This window comes from Phacochoerus africanus, chromosome 5 (assembly GCF_016906955.1).
Source record: "Phacochoerus africanus isolate WHEZ1 chromosome 5, ROS_Pafr_v1, whole genome shotgun sequence".
Classification (NCBI taxonomy): domain Eukaryota; kingdom Metazoa; phylum Chordata; class Mammalia; order Artiodactyla; family Suidae; genus Phacochoerus; species Phacochoerus africanus.
In genome coordinates, this window is record NC_062548.1 from 27,588,879 (window position 1) to 27,616,657 (window position 27,779).

The window sequence follows — 27,779 nt, forward strand, 5'->3', positions numbered from 1 at the left end:
TAGACAGACCCTAAGTATCTGGGCACTGGCCTATAAATTACATTATTTAAGCCTCAGAACAAACCTCAAGGTAGGTATTAGCCCTATTTTTACAGGTGAAACACTAAGCTTAATCAGAGCTCAGGTAATAAGGGCCGACCCTTATTTCAAACCCAGGTCAGCTCTCAAAGCCCATGTTCGTTCCACGAAGTAGTCCTGCCAGAGTCTTGCTTATTTCTATTTAGTCTGATGGGAGCTTTAAAACTGAACACGTCAAACTTAACCCAAACAATGACCCTGTAAGAAAGTGACAAAGGGAGTTCCCGTTGTGGCGCAGTGGTTAATGAATCCGACTAGGAACCATGAGGTTGCTGGTTCGGTCCCTGCCCTTGCTCAGTGGGTTGACAATCCGGCCTTGCCGTGAGCTGTGTGGTGTAGGTTGCAGACGCGGCTCGGATCCTGCGTTGCTGTGGCTCTGGCGTAGGCTGGTGGCTACAACTCCGATTTGACCCCTAGCCTGGGAACCTCCATATGCTGCGGGAGCGGCCCAAAGAAATAGCAAAAAGACAAAAAAAAAAAAAAACCTTATAAAAAAAAAAAGAAAGTGACAAAGTTGCCAAGGGCTACCTCCCCAAATGCACATGGTTTCACGGGAGAATTCTACCAAAATTCCAAAAACCAGATAACCGCAATGCTATTTAAACTGTTCCAGAACACCAGAAAGAACTTAAAAATTATTATTTTTTTTTTTTACAAAACCAGCAGAACACTGATACCAAAACATGACCTTCAAATAAATAAAAGATTAGATCAAACTACCATTTGTCAATAATATTAAAGCTAATATTTTTATTTAGGGTTTTTGTAAACACAATCGAGTGATGCATCACAAGAAGCCTATCCTGCCTAAGGCCAGAGATGTGGGAGTGGATATAAATTACAAAAGTACTCTTTAATTAATAAGCCAATGGAGAAAAAACAAGATGACTATTTCTATAGATATTGAAAACACAGGCAACAATATTCAACATCGATTCCCAATTTTTTAAGCTCTTAACAAAACAAGATTTAAAAAAAAAAAAAAAAGTATCTCAAGCCAAACAGCAATCTCAAGTCAAAAGACAAAATCATATTGAAAGTATTTTTTTCATTACACTCAAAAACAAAACAAAGGAGTTCCCATCGTGGCGAAGTGGTTAATGAATCCGACTAGGAACCATGAGGTTGCGGGTTCGGTCCCTGCCCTTGCTCAGTGGGTTGAGGATCCGGCGTTGCCGTGGGCTGTGGTGTAGGTTGCAGACGCGGCTCGGATCCCACGTTGCTGTGGCTCTGGCGTAGGCCGGTGGCTACAGCTCTGATTCAACCCCTAGCCTGGGAACCTCCATATGCCGAGGGAACGGCCCAAGAAATAGCAACAACAACAACAACAACAAAAAGACCAAAAAAAAAAAATTTGCACCATTTTTAAAACATTTTCTAGAAGTAACTACAAATTCGCCTGGACCAAAAAAGAAAAGTCTAGAAATGAGAATGAAGTAGCAAAACCATCTGCAGATGCTTTAACAGTATTTAAATAAAAAACAAAACAACGAAAACAAGAGAATAAATAACGGAAATCACTGGAAACACTAAAATAACCCAATAAGGTAAACGATAACAAAACTGGTGCGTACACACAGACACACACACACACAACTGCTTGTATATGTATGCATACGTTCCACTCTAAAATATGATGGGGGCAGAGTTCCCATTATGGCTCAGCGGTTAACAAATCCAACTAGGAACCATGAGGTTGCAGGTGGGATCCCTGGCCTCGCTCAGTGGGTTGAGGATCCGGCGTTGCCCTGAGGTGTAGGTGGGGGACACGGCTTGGATTTGGCGTGGCTGTGGCTGTGGTGTAGGCCGGCGGTTACAGCTCTGATTGGACCCCTAGCCTGGGAACCTCCATATGCCGTAGGCGCAGCCCTGGAAGGGACAAGAAGACAAAAAAATAAATAAATAAAAATAAAATAAAATATGATGGGAGAGCTGTTTGAGAGAGCATGACGAACCTGTAGGACACAACGCTGAGTGAAACCAGCTGGATGCTGAATGACAAATACTGTATAATTCACTCATATGTTGAACTGAAACATGTCACACTTGTAGAACCAGAGAAGAGAAGGGTGGCTGCCAGGAGCGGATGGGTGGGGGAAATAAGAAGATACTGGTCAAAGGATACAAACTTAGAGTTCCCTGGTGGCTCAATGGATTAAAGGTCCGGCATTGTGCCTGCTTAGTTCTGGTTACTGCTGTGGCTTGGGTTCAATCCCTGGAATTTCTGCAAGCTGTGGGTGTGGCCAAAACAAAACAAAACAAACAAAAAAACCAAAGGATACAAATTTTCAGTTTTAAGAGGACTAAGTTCTGGGGATACAGCCTGGAGACTATAGTGCTGAACTGCACACAAATTGGTCAATTGCTCTTCCGTGTTCTCTTCATACGCCCAAAAGGTAACTGTGAGGAAATGAGATGCTAATTAACTTGATGGTAGTAATCATTTCACAATGCATATGTGTACTAAACCCTCAAGGTGCACACCTTAAAAGCAAACAAATTTTATTTGTCAATTATATAAAGCTGGGAACATTTCTATTTTAAATATGATGGAAGAAAAATTCCTATTTATAATCCCACAAACAGAATAAATCTAACGAGACTCGTGCAGCACCTCTATGAAGAAAACTTTGTTACTAAAGAACAAAACTGAACAGATTAAAAGACATATCCTATTATTAGCTAGGAAGACTCAAGACTCCCTAAATTAACCCATAAATTTAAGAGAGGGGAACTAGGCAAGCTAGTGCTAAAGTTGATCTGTTGAATAAATAAGCCAAGAAAAATCTAAAAGTACTTGGTAAAAGAGGACTAGTGCTATGATATTAACATGTATGATAAAGCTACAGTAATTAAAATTGTGTGGTACTGGCAACACACATAGAAGGAGAAGTCTTTTTTTTTTTTTTTTGTCTTTTTGTGTTTTCTAGGGCCGCAGCCACGGCATATGGAGGTTCCCAGGCTAGGGGTCCAATCGGAGCTGTAGCCACCGGCCTACACCACAGCCACAGCAACACCGGATCCGAGCCACGTCTGCAACCTACACCACAGCTCACGGCAACGCCAGATCCTTAACCCACTGAGCGAGGCCAGGGATCAAACCTGCAACCTCATGGTTCCTAGTCGGATTCATTAACCACTGAGCCATGATGGGAACTCCAGAAGGAGAAATCTGAATGGAACAGAACAAAACACACACAGAACCTTAGTCTATGATAAACGTGGCACTTCAAAGCACTGGTGAAAAGAGTATTCGATAAATGGTGTTAGAATCACAGGGCAGCTATTTGGAAAAGTCACTCTTTAACAAGCAATTCCACTCCTAGGAAGGTGTCACCCCTAGGAGGCCCTTCCCTGAGCACCCTCTTGAAAATTACAGCCCAACCCCAATTCCAAGAAGCCCCTTTCTTGCTTTTATTGTTTGTTTCTCTCCGTAACACTGATCACCAACCACCCGCCAGTAGTTCACTGTCTTCCTCACGGGAACAGAAACTCCATGAGGACAAGGATACCTATGGTTTCACTCACTTATCTCCAGCATCACTCCCTAAAGGCTTTTTCAATGCTAAAGATGGTCTGTGGCACAAGAGTATCCTTCCACCTCCACCGAGAGAGCTCAGGCCCACAGTGTAAACATGCTCAGGGCAGACCCTGTCCTCCCCAGCCCTGCATCACAATCGCCCTAAGCCCCCCTGCCAGCTGCTGGTGGGCAGGGCAATGGCCCCCATCCTTACCACTGGGGCCAAGTGCACGGTGCCAGGGGGACCTCTGGGAAAGGTTTCCGCTCACATACAAAGAAAATGTAGAGGAGAAAATGCCCCTTTCTTTCCAAGACGTTGTCATGCCTACACATGATGCTTGGCGCTGCATCAGCCATTCTGCAATCCTGGGGGGAATGTCAACATGCTGAAGAGGAAGAAATGAGAGCAAGCTCTGAAGGCCAGTGGATGTTTTCATCACTGAATTCCACCAGCCATGGAATCGCTTTTCTAAAATAAACTCTCTTTCTTTTTTTTTTTTTTGTCTTTTTTAGGACCTCACCTGCAGCATATGGAGGTTCCCAGGCTAGGGGTCAAATCAGAGCTGTAGCCATGGGCCTACGCCACAGCCACAGCAACTTGGGATCTGAGCCACATCTGCAACCTACACCACAGCGCCCAGGAACGCCAAATACTTAGGCCCCGGAGCAAGGCCACGAATGGAACCTGCGTCCTCATGGATACTAGTCGGGTTCATTAACCATGAGCCTTGACAGGAACTCCTAAACTCTTAGTTTTTAAAAGCTCCTTCTGTTTTTTGAAGCAGAAAACATCCTTATACATACTTTTAGTTGCTCCTTCTGTTTCTTGAAGCAGAAAACATCCTGATACATGTATGCAAAGATTGGCCTAAGAGCATCCATTTCACTTGTGTTTATAAAGCAAACTTCCAGTATCTGAAAGTGCTTCAACAGGGGCCTCTTCAAGTAACCATACACCCACAGCAGGGTGCTGGTAAATGCTTACCAACCTGCTCGGAGAAGGGAGAAAGAAGCTATTTGCAGTGTTGGCCAATTTCCATGGTATAAATCCTCTCACCACGGACAATGTTATGGTGGCCAAGTTTAAGAACCAGTTCACAAAATCCCTCTCAATACAACTAATAATCAGCTCTCCTGAACCAGTAAAACCAGCTCCAGCACACCACTGCTTACGTGCAGACAAGGATGTAGACACTGAGGTGCTGGTAAGGGATAATTTACCAGATTTACTTAAGAGGAAAAGGGCAATGGAAGCATTTATAATGGGCTGTAATTATAGAATCAATTTTTTATGTGAACGCATACTTATATATTTGCATAGACTATCTTTAGAAGAACAGTCAAGAAACCTGAACAAGATCATGGAACTGGAAGAGAAGCAACTGGAACTTCTCATTATATACTGACTTTCTGGCAAACCGCTTGAACTCTTTTGACCATGCATTACCTCTTTATAAAAATTACAACTCTGAAAAACCAAACATCACTAAGTTTTCACTTTTGCAATACTAGTCTCCTTTTCCTGACTACGTATTTTCCTCCCTTTCAATGCTTTAAACAATTCTCACGAGATTTAACAACCCCTAATCAGGACGGGGTCAGTGAACCAAACAAACTGAAATCAGAAAGATACATTTTGTAATTTTTTCCCCCCAAATTAACCTAGGCAACAAATCACTATGGTCTGACTTCAAGATAAAAAAAAAAAAAAACCCAAAAAACAAAAACAAAAAAACCAACCAGACAAGAGAAACCATAAGTAATTACTTCATCTACAATGGCTTTTGTTAAAAAGGAAATTGAGCCAAGTATGCAGAGTATATTCAGACAGCCTTAAAAGAGCCCAGGATTCATGAACTCACACAGCAAGATCATTTGCACCCCGTGATCATCACATGGTAAGTTATCACGTGGATTATCATCAGGAGCTAACTGGTGACTTAGAGAAAGGAAGCAGTGGTCCAGTGACACAAGCAGTCTACGAAACGTATAGGTCACTAAAGGTCCCCCACAGCAACAAGACTTCATGTCTCAGGTTTGGTTGCTGCATGTCACACACGAGACTTCTTGAACTCAAGAGGCCACTTGGTGCAGCCACAAACAAGGGGCTTGTTTTTCAATCCTTACTGGAGACTGCCTGCTTGTCTAGTCTGACTTCCTCTCAAGTTTTGATATCAGAAACATGAGGAAATAAAATCCCTGATTAGACTGATGTTTCTTCCCTTGCTCTTCTACCTCCTGCTATGCCAGGAAGCAGCATTCAAGTTCCGTCGTGTTGTTGCCCCACAGGACACAGGAAGCCTGGACCTACCTCCCAACCTGATGTGCAGCGAGAGGGAGCGGAGGTTTAATTACACAGAGAACAGCACTGCAATGAGGTCAAGGCCGCTGAATTATCAAGGACCATGTTGCCTACGTTTTCTTTATTGTACAGCACACACAGGCGCTCTATGGGCATGCACGCGTGAAAGCGGTTTTTTTCTACCATGACAAATGATTCAACATAGGAATGTGAGAAGGGACAAGTCAGATGGCAGGAGAACACCCATCTGTGCTCCATCCCACCCTCCTATGTCGAAAGAACTCTCCATTTTCCCCACCAGCCACACAAATCTAAAACCATTTGATAAACGTGAAGACAAGCATTAAAGGGACCAAGGGACCCATCAGAAGGGACCAAGACCAGAGGGGAAAAAAATAGGGACCGGAAGAAATGAAGAAACGAGTCACCACACAAATCCATGGCTGTAAGCAAACACGGGCATCACTCCTTAACACGTAGATTTTCACAGATACTTGATAGCGACGACGCTTTCAAAACATTAATGCATGTCTTTTTTTTTTTTTTTTTGGTCTTTTTTGCCATTTCTTGGGCCGCTCCCACGGCATATGGAGGTTCCCAGGCTAGGGGTCCAATCGGAGCTGTAGCCGCCAGCCTATACCACAACCACAGCAACATGGGATCCAAGCCGCTTCTACGGCCTACACCACAGCTCATGGCAACGCCAGATCCTTAACCCACTGAGAAGGGCAGGGATCAAACCCGCAACCTCATGGTTCCTAGTCGGATTCGTTAACCACTGCGCCACTACGGGAACTCCCTAATGCATGTCTTAAAAATGTCTGCAAGCGCTTCGAGTTTTTCAACCCAAAGCTGAACAAGCAGTACAAGAAAAAAGGTACAGATGTTAAAATCATAACATGCAGTACTTGTATAATTTACTGTACGATAACTTATGAAAATGCAAAAGCGGCTTGAAGTCAAAACTTTCAACATGAAATCAACTATAAGAGAAAAAAATTTAAATCTTAAAAACAAAACAAAAACAAAAACAAACTTTCAACATGACCTAAAATGCAAACCACAGAAGCTAAAACCAAGTACTAATTAATGTGACTATGGCCAGAAGTCACCGTAAATATGAAGCAACAGGAAATCAAACCATTTCTTCTGAGACAGTCTTCATTCGGTATTTATTACCAAAGAGTAAGACTATGCAATCAAAAGACCAAGCGTCACACAAAGAAACGATACATGCTGGGACATAAGGCTTCAAAAGGAGAAAAATGGATCACAACAGGATTTATCGCTTTCAGGCTCTGGGTCAAGAGATGTAAAATAAAAACATTTATGACATTTGGCAGGCATATAAAGGTGGATTAAAAGACATCACAGGTTGCTTAACTCAACTCCCAAACTCATAAATTAAGGATTCAGGCTCCATTTAAAAGCAGAAAATATGGATGACACAGTTCAGGCTTTCAAAATCTCAAGCAGGCAGATCCTGCTGGGCATTAATTATTACCACTGCAGTTGGTGTCCTAGAGTTCTATAAAAAGCCACATTAAGATGAATATTAACCAAGGTGATATTTCACAGGGGTTTAAGTGTATTCTGCTCAATTGCGGGCCCATCTGAGAAATACCAGACCACGTCTAATTGTGCACAGCACAGAATCACAAACACCAATAAACACCACTGCTGGAGCACAGGCCAGTGCGTAGGGGACCACACTTACCGTTTTCCACATATGGATGAAAGGGTAAAACCAGAGCAAGGATGACCCTGCCTCGGGTTGGCTCCAAGACACTTCTGATATCTTTCAGCAAAGTCAGGGGCTGATCACAGCGGTCCAGCAAATTCAAGCAGCTGATGACGTCATACTGGAACCCTGTATTCTGCCACTCATTTATACCCAGCACTCTGGAAAAATCAGAAAGATAGAAACCGTCTTAAAAACATCTTTAATTCGATGCCCATAAAACCTCTAATTTTTTTCTTCTAAATCAAAGTAAGTTCAAAATCTTCATTTATAATTTCTATCTGCAGCAATAAAATGGCCATGTAAAAGCAAACAATCATATTTCGTTAAATTTAGCATTTTACCTAATTCCAAATCTCAACACATCCAAAATTTCCTAAGAACTGGTATGTTTAATAAGTATGAAAATATAAAGCGATAAAAATTATCACGAAACTAGGGCACCCAATTCTCGAACATCAGTTAATGAACAAAGAATCCTGCTTTCTACATTCACTGGAAGGTAACCACAGACTACATCATATATTCATGTTTTCTATGCCTAGGGGCCTGGCTATTTTTAAGAGTGGCTGGGAGTAGTCTCAGATAATTTCCATTTACAACCCGAGATCTTTTGATCCCCTATTGCTGATCCCAGGAAAGAAATACGATTTCGTCCTCTAGAATTCTCATATCTAAATACTATTTAGAAAAAGATAAAGTGCAGCACAGCCTATTAAAACAGTATGTGAAGGCGTTCCCATGGTGGCTCAGTGGACACGAATCTGACTAACACCCATGAGGACGCAGGTTCCATCCCTGGCCTCGCTCAGGATCCAGCATTGCTGTGAGCCGTGGTGTAGGTCACAGACGTGGCTCAGATCGTGTGTTGCTGTGGCTGTGGTGCAGGCCAGGGGCTACAGCCCTGATTTGACCCCTAGCCTGGGAACCTCCATATGCTGCAGGTGCAGCCCTAAAACCAAACCAAACCAAACCAAACCAGTAAGTGAAGAGCTCTAGTTAACATACCACTCTCAGCCCCCAATGTCTCACTCCCACACAAGCAATCCCTCTCTTCCCTCCCTCCTTCTCCCCACCTCCCCAGGACATTTCTCGTTCTTTACTAAGTTATAAGGGGAGAAGTCCTTACATCAACAGTCTTTGTGAGCAAGTGCCATTGAGGCAATTCTATAAATTACTCACTCCTGCCTGGTTACAGCAATCAGAATGTGGTGAGGCATGTTATGAGACAGACAGGAGGTAAAGGAAACAGGAGAAGAGACCTCTGGTAAACAAGCCTTTGATCACACTGAGCAGATATAGCCGAGAAAACCATAGAAAATTCTAAAAGCATACGAGGGCTGTTTAGGAACACTCATGAGCATAAGGGCATTTAGAGCATTTTTGTAGAGCAGAATAGAAAGGGACAGGAGTTCCTGTCATGGCGCAGTGGTTATCGAATCCGACTAGGAGCCATGAGGTTGCAGGTTCGATCCCTGGCCTCACTCAGTGGGTTCAGGATCCAGCATTGCCGTGAGCTGTGGTGTAGGTCGCAGACGTGGCTCGGATCCCTCGCTGTGGCTCTGGCGCAGGCCGGTGGCTGTAGCTTCAGTGAGACCCCTAGCCTGGGAACCTCCATATGCCGCGGAAGCAGCCCTAGAAAAGACAAAAAGACAAAAAAAAAAAAAAGAAACGGACAAACCACTTGGCTGCATCTTCTTTTCAATCTAGATTTCTTAAAAAACTAAAGCCTCCTCCAAGACAAACTTCAAGGAGCTAGCCCAATTTCTTGGGGGTTGAAATGAGTTGGGCATTAGAGCTCCAAAATCACTTTGTTGCACTGCAACTGTGACTGCAATGGCAATTCTAGGAACTGGGTTTAGCTCATTCAAACTAGACAGAAGATTCTACTTTCAGGATAAAAACGTCATCGATTCCCATTTTAAAAACTATTTGCATACTGATGCCTGAGCCAAACACCAATTTAAAATTATGAATTTGCAAAACACAAATTATATATTTGATTTAAAACAATACATTAGGCCTAATTACAAGGAAACAGAAGCCAAACCTCATTAGCATGCTTTAATCTGGAATAATCTCACTAAATCCATCTCAAATTACTTGAGGAAAGGCAGTCTCTGTGTTGGTAATTTTGAAAGACAGAAACACAGGCTCAAAACAGAAAATTATAGCTTTAATACTGGGACAGCATAGAGGTCCAGCTTCATCATTACTCTGTTCTGTGATTTCTAATTGTAAACACAATTCCATGATGAAGACAAATGTATTGGCCCCAAACTGCATATTAGCCCAGGAATCCTAACAAGTTAGAATTTTCCTCTTATGAGAAAAATAAAGGAGGTAACTTGTCCAAGGTCACTCTGTAAATCACTGGCAGGGTAGAAATTACAACTTGAAAACTCTCCCAGTAAGTTGTTCAGGTCAATGAACCTGTTCTCTCCACGTAAGGTGAGAAAGAACCTGACATCTGAGTTTGAATTAATGCTTCCGGGGTGGTGCACTGAGAGTGAATGGCCATCACCTCAGTCTCCAGTATCTTTCGTTAAAAAAAAAGAAAAGAAAAGAAAGAAAAAAGAGAAGCAAGAGGATACGAACATATAAAAAAAACAGAATTAACAACAAAATTTCCTTCAGGAGTTCCCGTTGTGGCTCAGCAGTAATGAACCTGACTAGTATCCATGGGGACACAGACTGATCCCTGGCCTCGCTCAGCGGGTTAAGGATCCGGCATTGCCGTGAGCTGCGGTGCAGGTGGCAGACGCAGCTCAGATCTGGCGTTGCTGTGGCTGTGATGTAGGCCGGCAGCTGCAGCTCCCATCTGACCCCTAGCCTGGGAGCTTCCATATGCTGCAGGTACAGCCCTAAAAAGACCGAATATATATATATATGTTTGCTTTTCTTTTTAAGAACGATCCCAAACCTATGATCAAGCACTCTTCAAATTCACACTAAAGGTCTTTTTCTCTGGTGTCACAAACGTGTACCTAACTCCTTCTGAACCACCCACGTGTGACCTGCCCTTGCAGATACCCATCCCGTTACCACTCAGCATCTGGCCACGCGCTTGTTTCCTCCACCATCTGCCACCACCATTCAGAGCATGTCAACTAATGTTCACATTAACTTTTGGTAAAGCAGACTGAGGAAGGTAAACAGGCTGCAAAATTTTTTTCCCTGGCCAAAAACAGTTTTTATTTATTTTCATTTGAATTGTGGAACTGTTTGTTAGTACAACCAAAAAGCAATTGTATAATCCTTTCCGAAACGTCTGTAGCTCTTCCAAAACAGCACCTCTCTCTTTTTTTTTTAAATGGTCACAGCATGCCGCAGCTTGTTATGAGATCTCAGTTCCCAGACCAGGGATTGAACTTGGAGTTGCAGTGGTAAAAGCACCAAGTCCTAACCACTGGGCCACTAGGGAACTCCCCTGAAACAGGATTTCTAATTCTCGAAGCAAGATGTCTTCGGGGGGGTTATTATTTTTGAGAAAGTGAGTTAAGTAATAGTTTTATCTTTGGGGGGGATTAAAATACATTTTCCTTAGAGAAATAACAAAGCAGTCAGTATTTTCATAAATTCTAAATAAAAAACAAAACACCAACAATGTACAGTTGTTGTTTTGTTTTAAAAATCAAAGCCATATCCTTAAATTTTATGATCAGGTTTTCTGGCAAAAAACAATGATATCTTGGCAATACAGAGGGAAAACCTGGCCATTTTCTGTTTATGGATTTATTTTAAAAATGACATCCGGGGAGTTCCCTTGTGGTGCAAGCAGGTTAAAGATGTGGCACCATCACTGTAGCAGCTCAGGTCACTCTGTGGAATGGGTTTGGTCCCTGGCCCAAGAACTTCCACATGCTGCGGGCATGGCCACAAAAAAAAAAAAAAAGAGAGAAGAGAAAAGAATGACATTCAGAATCTTTATGAAAAAGCCAATTTTTTATGGGCCTAGATATTGAGGAGAAACAAAAATAGCTACTACCCCCCCCCAAAAAGAAGGCAAAAACAAAACAAAACATGGAATTAAGCTAAACGTCCCATGGATTAGGCAAACCCTAAACTTAATAAGACACTACTTGCTTAGGAGTTTCCATGGTGGCGCAGTAGTTAATGAATCCGACTAGGAACCATGAGGTTGCAGGTCAGATCCCTGGCCTTGCTCAGTGGGTTGAGGATCCAGCCTTGCCGTGAGCTGTGGTGTAGGTTGCAGATGAGGCTTGGATCCCAAGTTGCTATGGCTGTGGTGTAGGCCGGCAACTGTAGCTCTGATTGGACCTCTAGCCTGGGAACCTTCGTATGCTGTGCGTGCGGCCCTAAAAAATAAATAAAAATAAATTAAAAAAAAATTTTCAAAGACACGTTTCAAATGTCTTCCTCCCATACCACTTTCAAAACATGGGTTTTGGGATTTTAAGTGGGAAGAGCATCATATTTGGAATTGGGCATGATGTAAGTCACTGCTAATAACACGGAGCAAATTTTGAAATGGTGAATTTCTTTCTAATTGAAGAAATACATTTCAATTGTCACCACACAGACCCAGCAGGCTCTAATCTGAGACAGACTGTTGGGTTTTAGGCATCACTGTGTTCAATCTCACACAGGTTATGTCTCCTCGAACAGCCCTAACAGCTATTAAAAACAGTGACAAGGACTTGGATGCTCAAGCTATTAGGAAGGTCAATCTCCCTTACCTCTAACTCAGCAGCAGCTGTGCCTGATTAAAGCAGACTAAACCCACTCCCTCCCCTTCCAGGCAAATTCCTTTCAATACCCATCTACAGTCACTTCCCTTCCTACTTGGTCTTCTCTTCCCCAGGCTAAAAATGTCAATGTTTAAACCTAATCCTGCTCCAAGAGCCCTGTGAACACTCCGCCTCTAGGGTCAATAAGTGTAAGTAGGAACTTAAGTTGGTAGAAAAGCGAGGGAGTATGATTCTCCCTGCCTTCTTTCCAAGCCTAAACCCAGACTGCAAAATATCAGAGGAGGAGGCAGGCCTCACCTCCACCTCCCCGTTCTATACTCAGCACCTTCCTCTCCCATTCAATACAATCCATACTGAATGAAGAATAACCTCTTTCTGGAGTTCCTGCTGTGGTGCAAAGGGATCGGGGGTGGCTTGGGAGTGCTGGGTCACAGGTTCAATCCCCAGCCCAGTACAGTGGGTTAAGGATCTGAGGTTACCGCAGCTGTGGCTTAGGTCACAACGACGGCTCAGATCTGACCCCTTGCCTGGGAACTTCATCTGCCATGGGACTGCCAAAAAGGGGCGGTGGGGGGCGGGGGGAATCACCTCCTTCCTACATCTCTCAAGCAGCAGATGGTCTAAAAACCAGGATCTGACACGTCACATCCATTTGGATGGCTATTATCACAAAAACAGAAAACAAGTATCGCTGAAGATGTAGAGAAGCCAGAACTCTTGTGAATTGCAGGTGGGGTGTCAAAAGAGTGCAGCTGGGATGGAAAAAAGATGGCAATTCATTCAAAAAATTGAACACGGATTTCCCACAGGACCAGGCAACTCCACTTCTGGGTATACACCTGAAAGCAGCAACTCAAACAGCTATCTGTATACCCATGTTCAGAGCAGCATTCTTCACAGCAGCTAAAAGGTAGAAGCAACCCAAGTGTCCACCAACAGATGGAGCAACAAAATGTGGGAAATGCAGACAATGGAATATTACTCAGCCTGAAAAAGAAAGATTTTGACACAGGCTACAACATGGATGACCCTTCAAGACTTTATGCTAAGTGAAATAAGTCAATCACCAAAGAATAAATACTGTACAACTCCCCCTTTCTCCTTTTTGGCCACACTCATGGCGTGTGAAAATTCCCTGGCCAGGGATCGAACCCACGCCACAGCAGCCACCTGAGCCACTGCAATGACTATGCCAGATCCTAACCCACTGTGCCACGAACTCCACAATTTTTCTTATTTGAGATTCTTAGAGTGGTCAAATTCATAGACAGAAAGTAGAATGGTACTTGCCAGGAACCAGTGGGTCAGAGGACTGGGGAATTGGTCCCCAAAGTTTTGGGTGGAGAAGATGAAAAAGTTCTGGAGATGAATGGTGATGAGGGCGAAACCACAAGGCAAACGTACTTAATTCCACTGAACTGTACACCTAACAATGGCTAAGATGGTAAATTGTATGTTACATATTTTCACACCTTTTAAAATAATTTTTAATTAAAACAAACCAAAAACAAGATGTGAGAATGCCAGGTTCAAATTAGGGAACAAGTCCCTACATCTGATCTCTCTTTTCCAAGCTGTCTCTTACCTGCTCTTTTCCTCCCTGCAGTGGCAACACCTCAGAAAAAATACTGCCAAGAAAAGATGATTTCCTGCTCAATTTCCACTTAATTGTACGGTTAACCCTTGTATAACGTGGGTTTGAACTTCCTGGGTCCACTTATCCGTTGCTGGTATTTTTCAAAGGTAAATACTACAACACTACATGGTCCGTGGTTGACTCAATCCATGGATGGGGAGAGCTACAGGTTACATGTGGATTAACCGCTGCATTATTCGAGGGTCAACTGGAATATGGAAGATTTTTTTAAAATGTCTCAGCATCGAAAACTGTTTCTGATTTCTATCCTTTAAATAATATAATCTCAAGAAGAAATACATCTAAAACCAAGAACTGTACTCCAAACCAGGTCTAAAAATTATACCTGTATTTCTTCTTCTGAAGCTGCCATATCATCGTTTCCGACAGCTCGGTGGCATAAATTTCTTCAAAATGAGGGCTCATGATTTTTGTGACTTCGCCATCTCCAGCACCTAAATCAAGGAGTCTATGGGTTTTCCAATCTGGATTAATTTTAAGCAGTCTCTGAAACTGATCTGGTGAAAACACAAACATTGAGCCTCTTCCTAGCAACCTGGAAAAGAAAATACGACAGAAATGGATAACTATACAAAACAAGCACTCCCACCCAACATCCACACAAAGTATGACAGCACCAACAGTCTTCTGAACTTACAAAATGTTTATTTTACAAGCTTACATGATTAAAATCGCTATCTTTTATATGACTTATGATTAAAAAGCAAAGTTGCTAAAATAAAACAGGAGTTCCCATAGTGGTGCTGCGGAAACGAATGTGACTAGGAACGATGAGGTTGAGGGTTCAAACCCCGGCCTTGCTCAGTGGGTTAAGGATCTGGCGTTGCTGTGAGCCGTGGTGTAGATATGCAGTTGTGGCGTGGATCCTGCGTTGCTGTGGCTGTGGTGTAGGCCGGCAGCTATAGCTCTGATTCGACCCCTTGCCTGGGAACCTCCATGTGCTGCAGGTGCGGCCCTAAGAAGACAAAAAAAAAAATAAGAAAACAACTCCAGATATCATCATCTGTCTTGGAGGTTGCAGACAATATCCCAAAACAAGCAAGGAAAAAGAGAGGAATAAAAGGTGAGAAGGGAAGAAGACATAAATGAGAAATTAAAGGATGCATGTGAAGAATTTAAGTCAAAACAGGACAGAAAGATGGAAGGGGTAAACAGAAAACATGTTCATTGGTTTAAAAAAATGACAGGTTGACAGAATCAGGCCACAACACTAGCCTACGAACTGAGCAGAAAAAGCAGAGAGGAAAAAAAGCCATTTAGACTGTGAAACTGAACAATGAGTGAGAAAAAAAACTGCTCTAGATAATAGATGGTTAAGAGATGTTGGATCATCGGATCCTTAAGCCCCTGCGCCAGAGCAGGCACGCCAACAGAACCCTTTCTTTAGATGAAGCAGACGTGACTCATAGACACTGTCAGATGTCACAGGAGAAGGGCTGAAAGGAGGTTGAGAGCCCTGGCACTGCTGCCAGCCCACTTCTGGGTCTTTCCCTGCAGCCTGAAGCAGCTCCTGAGGCACCTCCTCTTCAGACCCTGGACAAGTGTGACAAGCACTAGTCTAGGAGACGGCAGGGACACCTGTACTGTCCTTTCTGGAAATAATCATCAAGGGACAACCTGTCTGTTACACAGTGACTGGAAGGGCATGTGCGGCTGGGTGCTCCTGGTAAGACCAGTCTCGGGAAAAAATTTAAATTATGGAGTTCATATGACAAACTTGCCCTCCCCGTTCCCTGAGCAGAGGTCAACTAAATCTAATGATCTATGTGAGGTGGATCTTCTGCCCCAGGAATGCTAAAAAAATGGGAGAGGGTGAATCCTCAGAGACTTTGACCCACTACGACTGCCTCCCAAACAAAGTCATTATTTCCTAAAAGATAGGTTGTTTTTAATCCTCCATTGTTCCTACCTTCTAATAGGAAAGCAAGCCACAGAGAGAAATTTGAGAAAAGGAACTGAACCTACTAAAACAGTCATACAGGAGTTCCCGTTGTGGTGCAGCAGAAATGAACCTGACTAGTATCCATAAGGATGCGGGTTCGGTCCCAGGGCCTCCCTCAGTGGGTTAAGGATCTGGCGTTGCCATGAGCTGTGGTATAGGTCAAAGACACGGCTCAGATCTGGCGTTGTTGTGGCTGTGGCGCAGGCTGGAGGCTATAGCTCTGATTTGACCCCTAGGCTGGGAACTTCCATAGGCTGCGGGTGCGGCCCTAAAAAGCAAAAAAAAAAAAAAAAAATCCTATTAAAAATTCACACAGGAGCCAGAGTCAGAGCAAGAAGAGGTTACAGAGGCTACAGCTCTGGGGAATGCATATTTTAAATGTCGGTGCTGGCTTTCCATAGGACCAAAAGTTAAGTTGCAAAATAGTTATGTGGCTTAAACTTTCCCAGGTACAAAATAACAAGCTTCTCTAGTCATCTCTTTGGAATCTAAGGACCCTTGACATGACCCATCATGAAATTCTAGAGCTAGAGGTCATGTGAAGTCAGAGCTCAGGTCTAAAGGCACCAGAGAGAGAAGCGCTGTCCTATCTGCAAAGATCATGCACAACAAAGGCTATGCAAAAAGACTTACACTGTCGGAAAAAAAAAAAAAAAAATCTAAACTCCTCGGCCTCAGATGGTCTTTGTCCTCTAAGGGGCACTGGGAGAAGGTAGGGAGTTCTGGGTGCTACTGTCATTTAGTGGGCAAAGGTCAGAAAAGTTAAACTGTTCTGCTAGGTATGGGGCAGACCACATACTGAAGAATTATCCCACTTAAAAGATTCAGACACACTGACCTTGCTCAACACAAGGTATCTGGCAAACATACAGCATGGAGAGATATGGCTCTTTAATTTGTCTTTTACTCCTGAAGTTAGTGATGTCCATGTGTTTTTTGGTGTGTGTGTGTGTGTAATAACCATCCTAGGTTCTCTGGCCACAAGCTAAGTTCTCTTAGATTTAGAGTCTATACAGGAGATACCCCTCCTTACAAATATCTTCCTTATAAAATAAATTCTGGGAGTTCCTGTTGAAGCTCAGTGGTAACAAACCAGACCAGTAGCCATGAGGATGAGGGTTTGATCCCTGGCCTCGCTCAGTGGGTTGAGGATCGGGCAATGCCGTGAGCTGTGGTGTAGGTTGGCAGCTACAGCTCCAATTCAACCCCTAGCCTGGGAACTTCCATATGCCTCAGGTCTGGCCCTTACCAAAAAAAAAAAAAAAAAATTTAATTTAATAAAAAATTCTGAAAACAGCTGTCAAGTCTCTCCTTATTTGGCTTCAGGAAGTCTGATAAGAAACTTATCTTCCTTTTTTTTTGAAACATCTTCTTAATTCGAGAAGGTTAGCACAGTAATTATTTCTGTAAGAGATAGCTATTCGTGGTAATAAGCTACCATTGTCAAGAATAAAAAGTACCAAATGGCTCAAAATTAAGCTTTCACCTGAGAACAGGACACAGGATAAGACACGTTGTTTGGGGAGGGGAAGGAGGGAGGTAAAGATGTGAATTACTAAAACAAACAAACAAAAAAACAATGAAAAACAAAAACAGAAGAGCTATAGGTAAGGGAGGCCAAAAGGAGTCTGTTAATTGTAATGCCTCTCTTTGACCAATTGTAAAATCTCAGAGCAAAGAATTTTAACCAGGGGCCCCTAGGATATAGGTAGAGGAGGTGGTTTAAAGTTTGAAATCTCAGAGTTACTGTTGTGGCGCAGCAGAAACGAATCTGACTAGGAACCATGAGGTTGAGGGTTCGAACCCTGGCCCTACTCAGTGGGTTAAGGATCTGGCACTGCCATGAGCTGTGGGGTAGGTTGCAGACATGGCTTGGATCCTGCGGCTGTGGCTGCGGCTGTGATGTGGGCCAGCAGCTACAGCTCCGATTAGACCCCTAGCCTGGGAACCTCCATATGCCGCCAATGCGGCTCTAAAAAGCAAAAACTAATAATAATAATACAATAAAATAAAGCTTGAAATCTCCCCAAATTATATACAAAATGTTGAATGTAAAGACTGTCTGAAGAGAGGATTTCTCCTTTTCTCACTTTCAAAGAGGTGCAGGACCCCAAAAAGGTTGAAAAATCATTGCTGCAGTGACTAGTCTGCTTTCCCAACCAAAAAGCTAAAGACACATACAGAACCAGAAATGCCGTGCAGCCAATTTTAGAAACACAAGGTCAGAGCAAGTTGTATAAACTCGACTAGCAACACAAAATAGCAACTGTTTGCTGAAGCAAATTTAAGGCAAATTCATGTCAACGGTGAAGAAAATCAAGGAAGAAATGCTGAGAAATGGCTCACGGTGCCTGAAAACATATCTAAGAACCAGATGATAGACCAGAGGAGCAGGCGTTCAGCAGAAGCTGGCTCCAAACCTCAAGGCAAGAAAACGTGGGCCCAGCCTGTGGCTGCAGGTGGTCCAACAGGCTTCTCCAGCACTGAGCCCTTCGGCCTTTTCTCTTCGGTGTTCTGGATTCTTGGGCTTTGGGGATGTCTGAACATTTGGTCAAAAAAGGATAAAACTATTCCTAAAGCTTTTTCCACAAGTGTACATAAGAGAACCGCTCTATGTTGTTCTCATTCAGAATTTCCCACTAAGTTTACAAAATCCTGGTAAGCCTAGACATGATTTAAGAAGAGAGGGAGGACTCTTCACTCCAACAAGCCATCATCATCCACTGCTGGGCGGAACTGGATCCATCCCCCCAAAAAAAACCTGCCTCTGGGAAGTGTGCCGTAGGCAAAGATCTTACTCTTCAGCCTATGTTAAGTATCTTGCTTCTTTCTGACAGATCAGCAGCAGAATAGACATCACCTGAGAAGTTGCTAAAAATACAGAATCTCGGGTCTCACACCAGACCTACTGATACAGAATCTGCATTTTAACCAGAGTCCCAGGTAATCCCTCGGCACACATCAAAGTTGGGAAACACCACAATTCCCATCACAGAAACAGAGACCAATGAGGCTATTTATCAAGTTATGGTGAATTTTATTTTATTTATTTTTTTGCTTTCTAGGGCCACACCCACGGCATATGGAGGTACCCAGGCGAGGGGTAGAATTAGAGCTTATAGCTGCCAGCCTACACCACAGCTCACAGCAACACCAGATCCCTAACCCACTGAGCGAGGCCAGGGATTGAACCCACAGCCTCATGGTTCCCAGTCAGATTCGTTTCCACTACACCATGACGGGAACTCCAAGTTATGGTTTTAACAGTATAACTGCAGGGGCTGAGACACTGAAACAAGGATTTTGAACAGAAGTGTTGCAGCTGTAGAGGCCCTCAACATCTCTACAAGGTAACTTTTTCCTTTTCTTTTTTTAGACCTGAGGATAAAGAAAAAACAAAACAAAACAAGATTCACTTACCCATTGATAGATGTTCTAGACATAAACAGGCTAAAAACAGATGACACAAAAGAATGATATAATTGGATAAATAGCCAGCCCGATTTCTCAATGCTGTTGTTTAAGAAGATCTGTGTTCCTTGATCAAGGTAACTCTGAACAAAGACAGCCTGGAGTGATTCACATAATTTCTCTCTGTTGCACACATACCACTAAAAAAAAAAAGAAGAAGATGAAGAAAAATGAAAACCTCCAATGGAAGTCTCACCTAAGAAGTCCAAAACCAAACGAACAAAAGACTACATTAAATCTATGATTTCTAAATGTGACAATCTCATGGCACTTTGAAGATAATCCTCGGCTCTCCCACTCATATGACCTATAAAGCAGGAACACTTCCTTCTACAAAATTTCCCATTTAATTCTCATAACCCTCGAGTAGAGGGAGTGGGGGCGGGGGGGGGGGGAGGTATGCAAGTCACGCAGCTCCGCAGGCAACAGAGCCAAGTGCTCTGACTCCTAGCCCACCACTTTTGCCATTACAGGCCCTGTACCCCAGCTTGGGAAAGCTCTGTGGGCCCCTCCTTCATCGAGATTCAACATGAGAAGGCAATAACTACCAATATTAACCTTGTTTTTATTTATTTATTTATTTATTTATGTCTTTTTGCCATTTTTCTTGGGCTGCTCCAGCAGCATATGGAGGTTCCCAAGCTAGGGGTCGAGTTGGAGCTGTAGCCGCCGGCCTACGCCAGAGCCACAGCAACGACGATCTGAGCCGCGTCTGCAACCTACACCACAGCTCACGGATCCTTAACCCACTGAGCAAGACCAGGGATTGAACCCGCAACCTCATGGTTCCTAGTCGGATTTGTTAACCACTGAGCCACCACGGGAACTCCTAACCTTGTTTTTAGATAAGAGAACAGTCACACAAAGCAATGATTTAACTCGAAACCACCAAATCAATCAAAGGCAGAGTAAGGAGCAGAATGTAACACGCCAGTGGCCCTGTTACACTGCCCTACTTGTAGGCTACATAGAGACCTTTAGAAATACCAAGGTGTGCTCTACCAGGTCCTGCAACATTCTAACAGACAGGGGCCAGATGAGCTTGGGAAAGATTAAGTTATTTAAGGCCACAGGGTGATCAATGAAGACACAAAGTAATAACACACTACGAAGCAGATTTCCAGGAACAGGCTCTAACCAGCACACACTTTTTAGAACAAAATTCAAGAAGCTCAACTGTGGGAATTCCCACCGTGGTTCAGCGGAAACGAATCCCACTAGCATCCATGAGGACGTAGGTTCAGTCCCTGGCTTCGCACAGCGGGTTAAGGATCCGGCGTTCCTGTGAGCTGTGGTGTAGGTTGCAGACGTGACTCTGAACTGAAGTGGCTGTGGTGGAGGCTGGCAGCCGTAGCTCCAATTGGAGCCCTAGCCTAGGAACCTCCATATGCTGCGAGTTCAGCCCAATAACGAAGGAAAAAAAAAAGAACCTCAACTGTGGATGAAGTATATGTAATCTTGCATAATAAATGATTCTCATTTTCATTCTGAGTTCACCAGAGACGGGGGAGCCGACTGCAGAGCACAGCAGCTTTAAAGTCAGCCCATCACCAAGTCCCGGATCAGCCACTCCTGTTATGTAAGCTCACATAATCTCTCAGCTTCTGTAAATTCATCTGTACACTAGAGATGTCACTATCCATCCTGATGGGTTATGGAGAAGATTAAACAAGATAATGCAGGCAAATCCTCAATATGGACCAGACACACAAGAGACTCCTATCACAGGAGTTCCCGTCGTGGCTCAGCGGAAACAAATCTGACTAGCATCCATGAGGACGCAGGTTCAATCCCTGGCCTCGAGCAGTGGGTTAAGTTGCCATGAGCTGTGATGTAGGTCACAGACGCAGCTCGGATCTGGCTTTGCTGTGGCAGTGGTGTCAGCCAGTGGCTACAGCTCTGATTCAACCCCTAGCCTGGGAACCTCTATACACCGGGTGTGCGGCCTTAAAGGGACAAAAAAAAAAGAAAAAAAAAAGAAAAGAGACTCCTATAACAATAATAGCAATGAGATCAAGTCCTCTAATATGCCCTAATGAAGTAAAGTAAAGCCATTAAGGACCACGATGAAAACTGTAGACCAGTTACTATGAATCCATTATCTGCTAAGAAGTAATCTATTTCTCCTAATAAGGAGCCAAAAGTAATCTGCTTCCCCTGAAAAATACGCCCATTCGGAGTTCCCATTGTGGCAGAGTGGTTAACGAATCTGACTAGGAACTGTGAGGTTGCGGGTTTAATCCCTGGCCTCGCTCAGTGGGTTAACGATCTGGCGTTGCCGTGAGCTGTGGTGTGGGTCGCAGACTCGTCTTGGATCCCGTATTGCTGTGGCTCTGGTGTAGGCCAGTGGCTACAGCTCCGATTCGACCCCTACTGTGGGAACCTCCATATGCCGCGGGAGCGGCCCTAGAAAAGACCAAAAAAAAAAAAAAATGCCCATTCATCAGCAGGAGGTGTCCTGTAACTGCTTGCACCATTTTACAGTCATCCTAAGCTTGCCTAATACTGAATGAAATCTTGAGCAACATTCCTGACACTAACACTGAAAGGAACCAGTTATAAACCAATACAAAGAAGCAAACAAGTGCTTTAAAATTTCAAAGACTGGAGTTCCCGGTGTGGCTCAGTGGTAAACAAATCTGACTAGCATTCATGAGGATGCAGGTTCAGATCCCTGGCCTCGCTCAGAGGGTTACGGATAAGGATCTGGTGTTGCCACGAGCCGTGGTGTAGGCTGCAAATGTGGCTCAGATCCTGCGTTGCTGTGGCTGGGGCGTCGGGGTCAAAGTAGCCTGGGAACCTCCATGTGCCGGGGAGGGGGGGCAGCCCAAAAAAGCAAAAAAGCAAAATAAATAAATAAATACAATAAAATGACAAAGACGAACTAATAAGCTTTTTACAAATCTGTGCCCTAAGTAGATAAACCAAATCTTTCCAGTTGTTGACTGATTTGTGTTATTTGGCCATCAAACATTGTTACCAAAACTGCTTGAACATGACGCTATTTTTATTTTTCCCACTCTACTTGACAAGTTATAAAGCTTCGTAATGCACGGCCTACACTTTTTTTCCTTGGTCTGAAAATGTTCAGGCTTTAATCATTAACTAACGCTTAATACTCATTGTGCCTGAAGTTATGCCCCAGTGCAGGTCATAGACCATTTTTTATTACAGTCCTGACCTACTGGTTCACATTCTGAACTCTGTAATACTAAGACCATTCTACTTTTTTTTTTTTTTCAAATCCTCTGAAATGACTAATCAAGATGAAAGCCATTACCTTGGTAATAGGCAATCAGGTACATTCTATTAATGTGGACAAGAAGGCATTCAAGTGGAACAGAGGAGCTAAGAATTCCTTGGCATCCACTTGTAAATGGACCAAGAGAACAATAACGGACCCTGACTTCCAGGACTAAGCAAGAACTGGCACCATTAACTGCACATAATGCTTGCAAGGGCCAAACGGGAAACTCAAGTTTTTAACAGCATTTCTCTCAATTCATCAACGTTAACACATGCGGTTGAACCTTTACTGCCGCACAAATCTTGCAGAAAAGAAAATGCTTACTGGACAGAATGTGCTACAGAATAAAAAGGAGCCAAGCCCTTCTCTTTAAAGATAAAAGGGTGAGGAGTTCCCGTTGTGGCTCAGTGGTTAACGAATCCGACTAAGAACCACGAGGTTGCGGGTTCGATCCCTGGCCTTGCTCTGGCATTGCGTACGCGGCTCGGATCCCGAGTCGCTGTGGCTGTGGTGTCGGCCGGTGGCTACAGCTCCGATTCGACCCCTAGCCTGGGAACCTCCATATGCTGCGGAAGCGGCCCAAGAAATGACAAAAAGACAAAAAATAAAAAATAAAAAAATAAAAGGGTGAAATTTAGGTTCGTCCTGCCCATTTGTGGGATACAAATATCGATGCCATAGCAGCATGATTCATAACTACCAAAAAGTAGAAACAACTCCAACGTCCATCGAGTGATGAATGGATAAACGAGAGGGGGAGTGATGAATGGATAAACGAGAGGGGACTGGTCCATTCTACAGAACACTATTCAACCATAGAAAGGAATGAGGTACTGATTCATGAGAGGACATGAAGGAACTCTGAATATGACATGAAGTGAAATATGCCAGTCGCGAAAGGCCACAAATTACATGATTTTATTCACATGAATTGTCCAGAAGAGACAGATCCAAAGACAGAAGGTAGATTGTGGTTGCCAAGGGTTTAGGGAGAGGAGGCACGCACTGGGGAGGGTCTACAACGGAATATGGGGTTTCTTTACCAAGTGATGGAACCGTTCTAAAATTAGAGAGTGGTGATGGATGTACAACTTCATGAATATACTAACAACCACTGAATTGTACACTTTAAAAAGAGGAATTTCATGGTCACGAAGCATATCTTGACAAAGCTCTTATTTTTTTTAAGACATGCATATACATCTAATGCAGGTGGGCATTTTTGGTCTTCCAGAAATTTAAAATGGTTTGAAAATTTAAGTGACCAGGCAAACCACTGTCAAAATGCAAATCTTTAGGAAGTTCCCCTCATGGCTCAGTGGAAACGAATCTGACTAGTATCCACTGGGGACACAGGTTTGATCCCTGGCCTCACTCAGTGAGTTGAGGATCCTGGCATTGCCGTGAACTGTGGGGTAGGTCGCAGACGTGGCTCAGATCTCGGATCGGGCGTTGCTGTGGCTGTGATGTACGCCAGTGACTACAGCTCCAATTTGACCCCTAGCCTGGGAATCTCATACCCTAAAAATACAAAAAAAAATAAAAAATAAAAAGCAAGATTTTTTTTGTCTTTTTTTTTGCTTTTTTCTAGGGCCACTCCCAGGGCATATGGAGGTTCCCAGGCTAGGGGTCCATTCAGAGCTGTAGCCGCCAGTCTATGCCAGAGCCACGGCAACACAGGATCCGAGCTGCGTCTGCGACCTACACCACAGCTCATGGCAATGCCGGATCCTTAACCCACTGAGTAAGGCCAGGGCTTGAACCCGCAACCTCATGGTTCCTAGTCAGATTCGTTAACCACTGAGCCACTATGGGAACTCCAAAAAGCAAAATTTTAAATGCAAAACTAATCATGTCACTACTCTGCTTCACAGAAGTCTTATGAAGATTAATATCCAAAATACCTAACGTGGCTTATAAGGCCTATATGGCTTGTGAACTCATGACACCCCCTACCAACCCATAGTACCCAGCCACTCACTATGTCCCAATGCTGTACCCTGCTTTCTTTTTCTGGAAGGCTTCTTTCCCGAGGCAGTTTTCACATGATCTTTACTCATCCCCTGCATTTCCCACCACCCCAACCTGCTCCCTCTGGTTAATGCAACCTAAGCCTCAGTATGTCTTCAGGTATGTTTCCCTTGAACTTCCAGACGAGGACGGATCCCCTGTTCTAATGCTCTCTCACATCCCCCAAGTCTCCGTGATAAGAGTTATGACCACTGAGCTGCATATCTGTATATAACTGCATGGTCAGTGTCTATCTTCCCAGGCAGACAGAAAGCTCCATAAAAGGTTAGGGACAATGACTGACCGGCACAAATACAATGTTCAAAATAAATGTTCATCTGGAGTTCCCATCATGGCTCAGTGGTTAACAAACCCGACTGGTATCCATGAGGATGTGGGTTCGACCCCTGGCCTCGCTCAGTGGATTGAGGATCTGGCGTTGCCGAGAACTTTGGGGTAAGCTGCAGTCGTGGCTAGCATCTGGCATTGTTGAGGCTGTGGTGTAGGCCGGCAGGTGCAGCTCCGATTCGACTCCTAGCCTGGGAACCTCCATGTGCCACAGGTGCAGCCCTAAAAAAAAAAAAAAAAAATGCTTCTCTCTGCTTTATTCTAAGATTCGCTTTTAGAAAAGAGAGCAGGACTATTCTGCCCAATTACACTAGACTAAATATGTCTAAAGATAATCTGATCTAGATAGTAACTAAATTATCATAGGCCAGGTTTCTCAACCTCAGCACTGCTGACATTTGGAGCCAGATAATCCTTGCCACTGGGGCTGCCCCATGTACTGTAAGATGTTTAGCAGCATCCCAAGTCACAACTCATCAGATGCCAATAGCACTTCCCCACCCCAAGTTGTGACAACCCAAAATGTCTCAGACTCCGCCAAATGTCTCCAGGGGTTCGAAACTGCCACTGCTTAAGAATCCCTACGTGCCCTTACCCAGAAAATTTCATCAGCGTTTCTTAACCATCCCAGCTCAACAATGGTCTAGGGAAAATTAAAGATGGACTCATTGGGAGTTGCCATCATGGCTCAGTGGAAATGAATCCGACTAGCATCCGTGAGGACAAAGGTTCGTTCCCTGGCCTTGCTCAGTGGGTTAAGGATCCAGCATTGCCATAAGCTGTGGTGTAGATCGCAGACATGGCTCGGATCTGGTGTGGCTCTGGCAGAGGCCAACAGATATAGCTCTGACTTGACTCCTAGCCTGGGAACCTCTATATGCCATGAGTGTGGCCCTAAAAAAAAAAAAAAAAAAAAAGATGGACCCATTGGCCTCTGAGAACTCATATTCTAGAAGAGGAAAAAAGAAATCAGAAACCAAGAGAAGGAAGTAATGCCATCGTATCTTGGCCAGGACCTTCAGAGCCTTAAACAAGCAGTCACCTGGAATTTTCTTATGGGGTAGTGAGTTAAGGACCTGATGGTGTCACTACAGTGGCTTCCATATGCCACAGGCACAGCCAAAAAGAAAAAAAGAAAAAAAAAGTAGTCACCTTGCCCTTAAGGTATTAACAGAAAATCAGTGACAGAGCCCCTGCAACCATCTGGCAGTCTGCCTGGAGGTACCTCTCTCTAGACAATCAGCTTAAACGCAAAGCTGTAATGAGTTCCCACTAAGTGGCCTATCTGCAGGCTTCCCCCAGAACATTTAAGCAACCAGTTCTTTGAACCTGTACTCCTCACAGGCTACAAAGATGTGCAGGCAAGAACAAGGTATTAGGCCTGTTCACACTGGAAGGGCTGTGTGCTAGCCCCACGGCAGGGCTGGACTCCTCAGCTGGGGACCATGGTGTCTGAAAGAGCATCTCATTAGCATCTTCCTTGAAAGCTCGCTTGAATTTTGTTCAATCTATGTAAGGGAATCTTTAAAAAACAAAGTCTAATCAAGCCAGAGTCATGCCATGCCGTCATCGGCTGAGGCTAAGTGTGAAATAGGATGTGATAACTAAACATAACGTCTCCTAAAAGATGTCACAGTAAAAAAAAAATCAATGTTCTCCTTACTTGCAAAAAGACTAAAGAGACTAATAAGTAGCCAAGTGATAAACAGCCAAATCAGAAAGACATGAGTTTTGGAATCTGTATTTGACAGTATTAGCTAATCAAAACAACCAGGTATAAGGTCATGTCTTCAAGCTTTCATTAAGCCCACGAAATCGCCTAATCTTTACATAACTTTGAAGAATCATTCCTTTAAAGTAGAAATGCAGGAATTCCCGTCATGGCTCAGCAGAAATGAATCTGACTAGTATCCATGAGGATGCGGGTTTGATCCCTGGCCTTGTGCAGTGTGTGGGGATCCGGCATTGCTGTGAGCTGTGGTGTAGGTTGCAGAGGAAGCTCGGATCTCGGATCTCACGTTGCTGCGCCTGCGCCATAGGAGGCCAGCAGCTATAGCTCCTATTCAATCCCTAGCCTAGGAATTTCCATATGCCACAGGTGTGGCCCTAAAAAAGATGAAAAAACAAATAAATAAATAAGGTAGAAATGCAATTTCCCCTATATGTTTGCTTATCAGACTGAGAGATACAGGTAAAAGTTTTTCTGAAATTATTTTGTGAGTTTTCCTCAACTGTCAAACATATGGTAAGTGATGTTACAGTCTTCTCTTCCAAAATACAAAGGCCTTGAGCGCATCAGTAGAGTTCAAATTAGAAAGTTACTTTAAAAAACCAACTTTCTGGGGTTCCCGTCATGGCTCAGTGGTTAACGAATCTGACTAGGAACCATGAGGTTGTGGGTTCGATCCCTGGCCTCACTCAGTGGGCTAAGGACCCAGTGTTGCTGTGACCTGTGGTGTAGGTCGCAGACGAGGCTTGGATCCCGAGTTGCGGTGGCTCTGGCGTAGGCTGGTGGCTACAGCTCGGATGAGACCCCTGGCCTGGGAATCTCCATATGCTTTGAGAGCAGCCCTAGAAATAGCAAAAAGACAGAAAAAAACAAAAACAAAAACAAAAAAACCCCCAACTTCCTGACTTTAGGTAATGTGGTATATAACAAAAAATAAATATTTGGTCTTTATCCCCAGTTCCCAGGATAAAGCTCCTCAAACCCTTGGGGAAACTCCAGAGTGATACAAGTGCCTTTTGAAT

General features: G+C 43.7%; 1 protein-coding gene across 4 annotated transcripts in view; it reads right to left on the reverse strand.

The window, feature by feature from the left end:
- The window catches only part of METTL9 (methyltransferase like 9), a 52,332-nt gene that overhangs the window by 15,676 nt on the left and 8,877 nt on the right, over positions 1–27,779 (reverse strand). For all 4 annotated transcript variants that reach the window (XM_047780328.1, XM_047780327.1, XM_047780325.1 and 1 more), the window contains exons 2-4: positions 19,373–19,563; positions 14,336–14,545; positions 7,618–7,802 (exon numbers count right to left, since the gene is read on the reverse strand). In XM_047780328.1, the coding sequence (XP_047636284.1) occupies positions 7,618–7,802; positions 14,336–14,545; positions 19,373–19,563 (586 nt within the window). The remainder of the gene's footprint in view (positions 1–7,617; positions 7,803–14,335; positions 14,546–19,372; positions 19,564–27,779) is intronic.